Raw genomic sequence first — 10897 nt, forward strand, 5'->3', positions numbered from 1 at the left:
TTTAAAAAGCAAACTAAGGGGTTAGAAAGATGGCTCAGTGGTTAAGAGCACGGCCTGCTCCTTCAGAGCACATGACTTCAGTTCACAGCACTCAGACCCTCAACTATCTACAATTCTTGCTCTAGGGGATCCAATGCCCTCCTTTGGTCTCTGCTACCACACACACACACACACACACACACACACACACACACACACACACTTTAAAACCACAAACCAAAATATTCCCAGAAACCCAAAGGCAGATGACACAGCAGGGCTTAAAGAGATGGGACTTGCCAACATCCTTGCCTCACCTGAATAAATTTCTGTATTTTCTTCTTAGGTTCGCCTGGCCCTAATGCATGCTGAGTACTTCATGAATAACGTTAAGATGAATGACTATGTCAAAGACAGTGAGGAATGTAAGCCAGTCATCATTAACGCCCTAAAGGCTATGTATGACCTGAACATGAACGGACCCTCCAACTCTGACTTCACCAACCCACTTACCAGGCCCCGCCTGCCCTATGCCATCCTATTTGCTATTGGTGGCTGGAGTGGCGGCAGCCCCACCAATGCCATTGAGGCATATGATGCTCGAGCAGACAGATGGGTGAATGTCACGTGTGAGGAAGAAAGTCCTCGAGCCTACCACGGGGCAGCCTACTTGAAAGGCTACGTTTATATCATCGGGGGGTTTGATAGTGTAGACTACTTCAATAGTGTTAAGCGTTTTGACCCTGTGAAGAAAACTTGGCACCAAGTGGCCCCTATGCACTCTAGACGTTGCTATGTCAGCGTGACAGTCCTCAGCAATTTCATCTATGCCATGGGAGGGTTTGATGGCTATGTGCGTCTCAACACTGCTGAACGGTACGAGCCAGAGACCAACCAATGGACACTCATTGCCCCCATGCACGAGCAGCGGAGCGATGCAAGCGCCACAACACTCTATGGGAAGGTAAAGAACCAGGGTGGAAGGGGAAGATGGATACTGTTCGTCCTTTGGGGATGAGGCTGGAAGACAAAATGGCAACACTCACAGTTGTCTTTCGGTATCCACTGAAGATTGGATGACGGTCCCCTGTACACAGCCGCATCCAGATGCTCGAGTCTCATATAACATGGTATGGTGCTTGTGTATAGCCTATACACAGTTGAGTGTGGGGACACACACCCAGAAACCTAGCACTTGGGAAGCTAAGACAGCAAGATTGGTATAGTTTAAGGGCAGCATGGGCTATGCAGGAAGACTTTACTCAAAGGAAACTGTTGTATACTGTGTTCTCATCTACTTCCATTACCTTCAGATTACTTTAATACCTGATATTATATAAACACTATGTTAATTGCTATACTGTATTTTTGATAACTATGAGAAATATCTATATATTTTCCATACATATATTTAAATTTTTTCGATGGGGGGTATGTTGAGCATATGTGGTGGTCAGAGGACAACTTGCAGGAGTAGATTCTGTCTTCTACTAGGTGGGGTCCAGGGACAAACTCAGGTCTTCAGGTTTTGTGGCAAGTGTCATTGTACACTGAACTATCTCACTAGCAAAGTTTTTATTTTTATTAATTTTTAAAAATGTATTATGTGCATGAATGTTTTTCCTATATATATATGTATATGTACCATATGCATGGCTAGTGCTCAGGGAGGTCAGAAGAGGCCATCGGATCCCCTGGAATTAAGAGTTATTAGACCGGGTAGTGGTGGGGCACACCTTTAATCTCAGCACTTGGGAGGTGGAGACAGGTACATTTCTGAGTTCGAGGCCAGCCTGGTCTACAGAGTGAGTTCCAAGACAGCCAGGGCTACACAGAGAAACCCTGTCTCAAAAAAACAAAACAAAACAAAACAAAAAAAGAATCTCAAGAGTTATGGACAGTTGTGAGCCATCGTGTGGGTGCTGGGGATCAAACCCTGGGTCCTCGGCAAGAGTAACAAGTATAGTCTGGTCATGGTAGCACATGCTTTTAATCCCCAGCACTAGGGAGGCAGAGGCAGGTGCATCTATGTGAGTTTAAGTCCAGTCTCATTCACATAGTGAGTTCCAGGACAACCAGGGCTACATATTGTCTCCCTGTTTCAAAAAACAAACAGACAAAACCAGAAAAGTGTTGTCAACTACTGAGCCATCTTTTCAGCTCCCATTAACTTATTTGAGACAGTTTTATGTATGCCCAACTGGCCGGGAGTTCCCAGAGTTCCTTCTGTCTCTGCCTCCAGAGTGCTGGGATTAAAGGCATGTGCCTCTTTGACTTTTGTTTTCTTTGAGAGAGGGTCTCATGGAGTAGCCAAAGCTAGCCTTTGATCCCCCTGCCAGAGCCTCTTGATGGTTGTAACTACAGGTGTGAGCCATTATGCCCAGCCTGGACACATCCCTCTCCCAAAGAGTTTCTAAGATTGTTTTTTTCTTTTTGGAGGGGCAGGGATAGGGTGCCGAAAAGATGGCTCAGTTGTTAAGGGCACTTATTGCTTTTGTAGAGGACCCAAATTCAGTTCCCAGCATCTGCATGAAGCAGGCAGTTTGCAACTTCTTTTAAATCCAACATCCAACATCTCCTGCTGGCTTCTGAGGTGCCCCCACCACACACACACACACACACACACACACACACACACAGACACCAATACTTTTGTTAAAGTTTTAAAGGGGCTGAAGAGATGGCTCAGTGGTTAAGAGCACTGGCCGTTCTTCCAGACACACCCAGGTTCAACTCCCAGTACCCACATGGCAACTCATACCTCCAATTTCAGGGAATCTGACACCCTTACACAGACATATATGCAGGCAAAACAGGAATGAACATAAAATAAAAATAAACTTAAAAATCATTTTTGAATGTTTTAAAAACTATCTGTGCATGTCCATGTGAAGGTATGTGCAGAAAAAAATGCAGGTGCCTAGAGGCCAGAGGCATCAAATCTCGGAGTGGAGTTACAAGTGGCTGTGGACTGGTAGTTGTGGGTACTGGAGACCAAACTTAGGTCCTCGGCACAATAGGAACTCTTAACCACTGGACCAACTCTCCAGTTTGTCTCTGTCTCTGTCCCTGTCTCTGTCCCTGTCTCTGTCTCTCTCTCTGTCTCTCTCTCTGTCTCTCTCTCTCTCTCTGTCTCTGTCTCTCTCTCTCTCTCTCTCTCTGTCTCTCTCTCTGTCTCTCTCTCTCTCTCTCTCTAAAACAGGGTTTCTCTGTGTAGCTCTGGTTGTCCTGGAACTTACTCTGTAGACCAGGCTGGACTCAAATTCACAGAGATCCGCCTGCCTCTGCCTCCCAAGTGCTGGGATTAAAGGTGTGTAGCACTACTGCCTGGCCTCCTTTTTTTGGGGGGGGGGGTGTTGAGACAGGGTTTCTCTGAATAGCCCTGGCTGTCCTAGGACTCACTCTGTAGACCAGGCTAGCCTCGAACTCAGAAATCTGCCTGACTCTGCCTCCCAAGTGCTGGGATTAAAGGCGTGCGCCACCACCGCCCGGCTCCTTTTTCTTTGTCAACCACACTTTTATTTGGTGTGTGTGTTTCAATGTGTTCACCACATTCTGTGGTGTACGTGTAGCCACTTACAGTAGGCAGTTTCTTCCTCCCTCTGTGTAGAGCAAGTTCCTTTACCCACTGAGCTTTCCAGCCCTCCTCAATACTTTTTTCTTTAATTCTTTAATTATTTGTGTGTGTGGGGGGGATACATGCGATACAGTACAAGTGTAGAGGTCAGAGAACAACTTTCCATTCTACCATGTCAGCTCTCTTGCCCATTGAACTATCTCACTTAGCCCTCCCCTCAATATTTGCAACCCTAGTTTTAATACATGGATTCGTGGAACCTGAGGTACACCGTGCTGACCGTGCTCTTTTGCTTTTTTTTTAAAAACCCAATATGCCAGGCATGTTGGCATACACTTTAATCCCAGCATTTAGGAGTTAAAGGCAGGTGGATTTCTGCAGAGCTTGAGGCAAGTAACTCTAGGACCTTCAGGATAGGCTAAAAAGTGAGACTCTTCTTCAAAAGAAACCAAACCCAAAACAACAAAACAAAACAGAATATGTGGCTGGGTGTGGCAGTGCACACCCTAATCCCAGCACTCAGGAAGCTGAGGCATGCAAATCTCTGAGTTTGAGGCCAGCCTGGTCTCTATAGTGAGTTCCAGGCCAGTCAGGGCTACATAGTGATGCAAGCCCTGGCTCAAAACAAAACAAAATAAAACAACAGGAAAAGAGCAACCCATGCAACTGGGAATGTGGCTCAGTTGGTAGCGATCAGTTGCCTAGCAAATTGAAGCCCTGGGCACCAAAATAACACTAGGTGTGTGTTGGGGGGGCGCACACAGCTATCATCCTGGGGAGGGGAGTGCAGGAGAACCAGAAGTTTAAGGTCATCATCTTCAGCTACCTGGTGAGTTTGAGGCTAACCTGGGGAAAACAAGACCCTGTCTCAAAAGGAAAAAAAAAAAAAAAAGAATCATGTAGGTGGAGAGATGGCTTAGCTGTAAAGTGTTCGCCTTGCCAAATTAGATCCTCAGCATGTCCATGCAAAAAAAGCTGGGTATGATGGCATTTAGTTGTAATCTCAGTGTTGGGGAGGCAGAGACAAGCAGATCACTATTGTCCTACGACCAACTAACATAACCTAGCTGGCAAGTTCCAAGACAGTGAGAAATCCTGTCTTAAAATAAACAACCTACCAAAGAAGTTGGGAAACTGAAAAGATGGCTCAGTAGTAGAGTACTTGTAGTTCTTGCAGAGGATCTGGGTTTAGTTATCAGCACCCATATGGCAGCTCACAACCATCTGGAATTCCAGTTCCAGGGGAATCGGATACCCTTCACTGACCTGTGTATATGTGGTGCACACATATAGACAGCGAGCTTGTAATCTCAGTGCACACACATACACATAACCAGAAATAAATAAAAGTAAAAAGATGGATGGTACCACCCAGCTGGCTACCACCCAGCAAGCATGTAAAGAAGCTTGCCATAAGGAGAAATCAATTCTAAGGAGATTTTTGACTTCCAAATGTGCATAATGGCAAATGAGACACTTGTGTATGCATGTTCACACGCACATGTGGGCACATGCACACACACAATATACATGTTTTAAAAAAAATGGATGATTCCTGAGGATCCAATGTTGTTCTTTGGCCTCCGCATGCATACATACATACACACGGGCACACACACACTCATTCACGTATACACACAATCCGTACACATATAGAGAATAAATTTAGATTGTATAGACTGGCATTAAAAATGGCCCCTGGGGCTAGGGAGTGGTGGCACTCGCCTTTAATCTCAGCACTTGGGAGGCAGAGGCAGGTGGATTTCTGAGTTCAGGGCCAGCCTGGTCTACAGAGTGAGTTCCAGGACAGCCAGGGCTACACAGAGAAACCCTGTCTCAAAAAACCAACCAACCAAACAAACAAACAAAAAAGGCCCCTGGGGGTCTGGAATGACGGCTCCGTGGTTAAGAGCAATGGCCGCTCTTCCAGAAGATCCCAATTAGGTTCCAGGATCCACATGACAGCTAACAGTCTGTTCCAGGTCCAAGTGGTAGTGGTTTGAATATGCTTAGCCCAGGGAGTGGCACTATTAGGAGATGTGGCCTTCTGGAGTTAGGTGTGCCCTTGTTGGAGGAAGTGTGTCACTGTGGGGGAGCGCAAGGAGACCTTCCTCCTAACCACAATGGGAGTCAGTCTTCTCTTTACCCTTGGAACAAGATGTAGAACTCTCAACTCCAGCACCAGCCCTGCCTGGAAGCTGCCATGTTTCCCGCCTTGATGATAATGGATTAAGCCCTTCAACTTGTAAGCCAGCCCCAATTAAATGTTGTCCTTTGTAAGAGTTGCCTCGGTCATGGTGTCTATTCACAGCAGTAAAATCCTAAGACAAGTTGGTACTAGGGACTGGGGTATTGCTGTGATAAGCCTGACCGTGGTTTTCTTTGGAAGAATGTAGATTTTGGGGACTTTGAATTTGGAAAGCCACGGAATGCTTTAAGTGGGGTTTAATGGACCATCCTAGTAGGAATATGGAAGACAGTAGTGTTGAGGGTGATTTGAACTGTGAAGGCCTGTTGGCTAAGAGGTTTCAGTGGAGAAGAATGTTAGTATGTGGTGTAGAGACTTTTTGTGATATTTTAGTGAAGAATATGAGTGTTTTTGCCATGGTCTGAAGAGTCTGCCTGAGGCTAAGATCTTCACCTTAGATTTAGATTTAGATTAATTGCTTTGACAAAGTAAGTCTCAAAACAGCATGGTATAAATTCTGCTGTGCAGTTACTAAAGTTCACTATTATGAAGAGCATTTTAGTGAAAAGGAGCAAGCTGAGAAAGGACAAATATAAAACTTGAAATTAAAAACTTCAAGTAATACAGAGGGGCACCAGAAAATGAAATGGAGCTAAATCCTATGTTCAAGGAGATAAACAGATTAGAGGAGTGGTGACCTCAGAGCAAGAGCCCACCCAGCTAAGCTTACTGGTTATGCTTTTGCAGTTGAATAAGGGATAGTCATATCTAGGTATTACTATTACTTGGTTATTGTTTTCATTTTCGACTTAATCTGAAATGAACTACAATCCAGAAATGGAGGACACATGGTTTTGATCTGGATCTTGAGGAATAGTGGTCATGAAAAGCTCAAGCCCAGGCATGGTGGTACACACCTCTAAACCCAGGAGATAAAAGCCAAGCAGATCTCTGAGTTCAAGGCTAGCCTGAGACAGAGAAAGTTCTAGGTAAAGAAAAGCTTAAGTGCAGGTATGGTGGTAGACACCTTTAATCTCAACATTCAAGAGACAGAGCCATGCAGATCTCTGAGTTCAAGATCGATCTACGGAGCAAGTTCCAGAACAGCCAAGCTTTGGCAGTAAGGGAGTTGGAAAACAGGAAGCTGGTAATAGAATTGCAGGGGCCATGTTCCAGCACCAGCAAGCAGCAGAACTCGGCAGCTTAGACCATGTGGCTCTGGCTTTAGAGTCAAAAATAGAAGGGACTACTGGGACAATTGATGCTGGTTAGCTGGAGCTAAGAAATTAGCCGTGATCTGGGAAGTGTTTTCTGAGATCACAAAGAAGCTGTGTTTCAGAGATAACCCAGGTTGTACCTCGTGCTGCAGCTGAACTTGGTAATGTGTAAGAATCACCCAGGTGGTACAGGTTTCAAAGGTATGAAGGGGTCATGGAGAGCAGCTAAGACTTGACCCTGTGAGAGGCCAGGGAAGACCATTGGTGAGATGCAGCCTCAGTTGCAGTTGACAGACCAGGACGGAGGGCGTCATGCAAAGAAGTTGAGGTTTGGCACCATGAAGAGAGCCTATGAGAGGCTATTGGTGAAGCCTGGTTGTAGCAGAAGACCCCAGCGTATTGGAGAAGTTGAGGTTTGGTGCCATGAAGAGAGCCTATGAGAGGCTATTGGTGAAGCCTAGTTGTAGCAGAAGACCCCAGCGTATTGGAGATGCCAGTACCATGGGATGATCACCAAGAACAGCAGCGACAGTGGAATGGAGTCAGTCGGAGTCTAGAATGCTAGAGGAGGGGCTGGAGAGATGGCTCAGAGGTTAAGAGCAGTCACTGACTGCTCTTCCAGAGGTCCTGAGTTCAATTCCCAGCAATCACATGGTGGCTCACAACCATCTGTCATGGGATCTGATGCCCTCTTCTGGTGTGTCTGAAGACAGCAACAATGTACTCACATACATGAAATAAATCTTAAAAAAAAAAAAAAAAAAAAAAAAAAAAAAAAAAAAAAAAAAAAAAAAGAATGCTAGAGGAGCTTAGAAAATCATGTCTCATGTCTGGATCCCAGATATTGGAACAAGAAGCTGTGAAGTTGAAGTTGACTTGGAGACCCCTAGATGTTAAAGATGTCAGAGCTGTGGGATACCTCCTAAGGAAAGCTGCTAACACGGAGTGGAAGCAGTGCAAGAGAAAGAAGTTTGTTATAGTAAACAGATGAAAAAGAAGTTGCAGATCTGAAGACCACTTTGACATCAGACATGGAGATGCAGAGTTTGGAGTTTGCCCAGCTGGTTTCCTGACTTGCTTTGGGAATTACAGTTAAGCGATTGGATGAATCTCAGAAGAGATTTTGAACTTTGGACTTTCAACATTGTTGAGACTGCTATAGACCATGGGGACTTTCGAAGTTGGACTAAATGTAATTTGCATTATGCTTGTTTAGGTATGGCCCCCACAGACTCGTGTTTGAACAAGCCTATGGAGGCCAGGGAGTAGAATGTGGTGGTTTGAATATGCTTGGCCCAGGGAATGGCACTATTAGGAGGTGTGGCCTTCTTGGAGGAAATGTGTCACTATTGGGGTGGGCAAGGAGATCCTCCTCCTAACTCCATGGGAGTCAGTCTTCTCCTGTTTGCCCTTGGAACAAGATGAACTCTCAGCTCCTCCAGGGCCATGCCTGCCTGGAAGCTGCTGTGTTTCCTGCCTTGATGAGAATGGATTGAACCTCTCAACCTGTAAGCCAGCCCCTTAAACGTTGTCCTTTATAAGAATTGTCTTGGTCATGGTATCTGTTCACAGCAGTAAAACCCTAACACACAAGGGAATCCAACACCTTCTAGTCTCTGAGGACATGGCATGCATATGGTCGTATAAATAAGCCTACTGGCAAAACATCCATACACATAAATAAAATATCTTAAAAAGTGATCCTCTGGGTGTCTCAAATCTGATAACCTGACTTCTATCCTTAGTATCTAGGAGAGATAAGAAAGAACTCAACTCTTGCAAGTTGTCCTCTACTTCCACATGCATGCCCTGGCAAAGGCACATACATGCATCTAAATAAATGTAATTGAGAGGGAGAACAAAGAACTCGGAAAGCCAAGTATGGTGGTATAGGCTTTTTTTTTTTTTTTTTTTAAGGTTTATTTTATGTATGCGAGTACAGTCAATGTCTTCAGGTACACCAGAAGAGGGCATCAGATCCCATTACAGATGGTTGTGAGCCACCATGTGGTTGCTGGGAATTAAACTCAGCCCAGTGGTATAGGCTTTTAATTCAGGAGGCTCAGGGAGGGAGGCCAACCTGGTCTACATGCTGAAAAGCACAGGGAAGGGCTGGAGATATGACTCAATGGTTAAGAGCACTGGCTGTTCTTCCAGAAGACCTGGGTTCAATTACAAGCGCCCACATGGCAGCTCACAACCATCTATATATAACTCTAATCTCAGGGGATCTTATACCCTCTTCTGGCCTTCACTGACACTGTATATATGTGGTGCACAGGCATAATTGTAGGCAAAGCACCTATTAATAATATGCAAGTTGTGCCTGATCATGTCTACCAGCTAGCCTGCAACTTGGAGCCTGCAATAAATAGGCTAAGATCTGGGCTGGGACAGCTATTATGTCCTGTTCACATCCTTAGATGATAGCTCTCACCAGGCAGTGGTGGCACATGCTTTTAATCCCAGCACTTTGGAGGCAGAGGTAGAGGCAGGCAGATTTCCAAGTTTGCGGCCAGCCTGGTCTATACAGAGAAACCCTGTCTCGAAAAAAGGAAAAAAAAAAAAAAGATAGCTCTCCAAGTTAAAAAACTGAAAAAGCACCCCCTGACCTGCACCTGTCTTCTGTCTACTCCCCAGTATAATTTAGCAATCCTGAATTCTCTCCACACAGGTCTACATATGTGGTGGGTTTAATGGAAACGAATGCCTGTTTACAGCCGAAGTGTACAACACCGAGAGCAATCAATGGACAGTCATTGCACCCATGAGGAGCAGGAGGAGTGGAATAGGTGTAATTGCTTACGGGGAACATGTATACGCAGTGAGTTTTTATTGTACGATGATAAAGTGGCACCCTTAGATTCTTCTAAAGGCCTACCACTGACAAGCATTTGAAAAGAGGCCTAGTGTCACTGGGCACCCCCACAAGGGCTTCCTCGGTGAACAGAAGCAGTGGATAGCAGTCAACCTTGTTTCTTTTGCTCTTCACAGGTAGGTGGCTTTGATGGAGCCAATCGACTGAGGAGTGCAGAAGCCTACAGCCCAGTGGCTAATACTTGGCGCACGATCCCCACTATGTTTAACCCTCGTAGCAATTTTGGGATTGAGGTAGTGGATGACCTCTTGTTTGTGGTGGGTGGCTTTAATGGCTTTACCACCACCTTTAATGTTGAGTGCTATGATGAAAAGACCGATGAGTGGTATGATGCTCATGATATGAGCATATACCGCAGTGCTCTGAGCTGCTGCGTGGTACCAGGGCTAGCCAATGTTGGGGAGTATGCAGCTAGACGGGACAACTTCACGGGATTAGCACTGCGAGATGAAGTAAAGTATTCCGCTTCGACAAGTACCCTACCTGTATGAGCCTCTTCATTTAGCTAATAAAAAGTCTAAGCAATAAGAATTAATTCTTTTTTTAAATAAATGCAGTGTTTAAACTTGTAAGAGTACTGGAAAATGTTCAACTTAAGGGAAGCAAGGGTTGGATGAATGAGGGAGTAAGGAAGGTGATTACATTCAACAGTGGATAATGAAGAAAAAAAATACAGTACAAAGCAGCTCTAAACAAATACGTTTATTGAAAACTTACATTTAAACAATTAGTAACTTGAACATGAGCAAGATAGCTTCAGGAACATAAAACATAATATCTTAGAGTGTTCTAAATACTACATCTCCTCTAACGTAAAAGGAGATGATCAAGATTAGATCTTGCATAGGGGCCTGGGTACCATTAGCCCAAAGAACTGTTTATAAACTAATACTTATCTTACAAGTAACACAACAAGCCCCAGCCCACGGATGGTAAAATCTTCAAACACCTAGCAAGCGCTGAGATTCACAAGTGCAGGAAGCAGGAGGGGAAGATTAACAGGTGCTTCAAGGTACCACCCTCCCAGCAAGGGTCAGAGAGTAAGCAGGAAGCTCTGT

The 10897-nt window shown here is 44.9% G+C and overlaps 1 protein-coding gene across 1 annotated transcript in view; it reads left to right on the plus strand.

The window, feature by feature from the left end:
• Nucleotides 1–10370, plus strand: part of Klhl10 (kelch like family member 10) — a 17530-nt gene extending 7160 nt beyond the window's left edge. Inside the window, exons 3-5 of the mRNA XM_031350765.1 lie at nucleotides 326–943; nucleotides 9636–9785; nucleotides 9956–10370. Of these exons, the coding sequence (XP_031206625.1) occupies nucleotides 326–943; nucleotides 9636–9785; nucleotides 9956–10330 (1143 nt within the window). The 3' untranslated portion in view covers nucleotides 10331–10370. The remainder of the gene's footprint in view (nucleotides 1–325; nucleotides 944–9635; nucleotides 9786–9955) is intronic.
• Nucleotides 10371–10897: the final 527 nt, after the last annotated feature.

The sequence above is a fragment of the Mastomys coucha genome, unplaced genomic scaffold (assembly GCF_008632895.1).
Source record: "Mastomys coucha isolate ucsf_1 unplaced genomic scaffold, UCSF_Mcou_1 pScaffold5, whole genome shotgun sequence".
Lineage (NCBI taxonomy): Eukaryota > Metazoa > Chordata > Mammalia > Rodentia > Muridae > Mastomys > Mastomys coucha.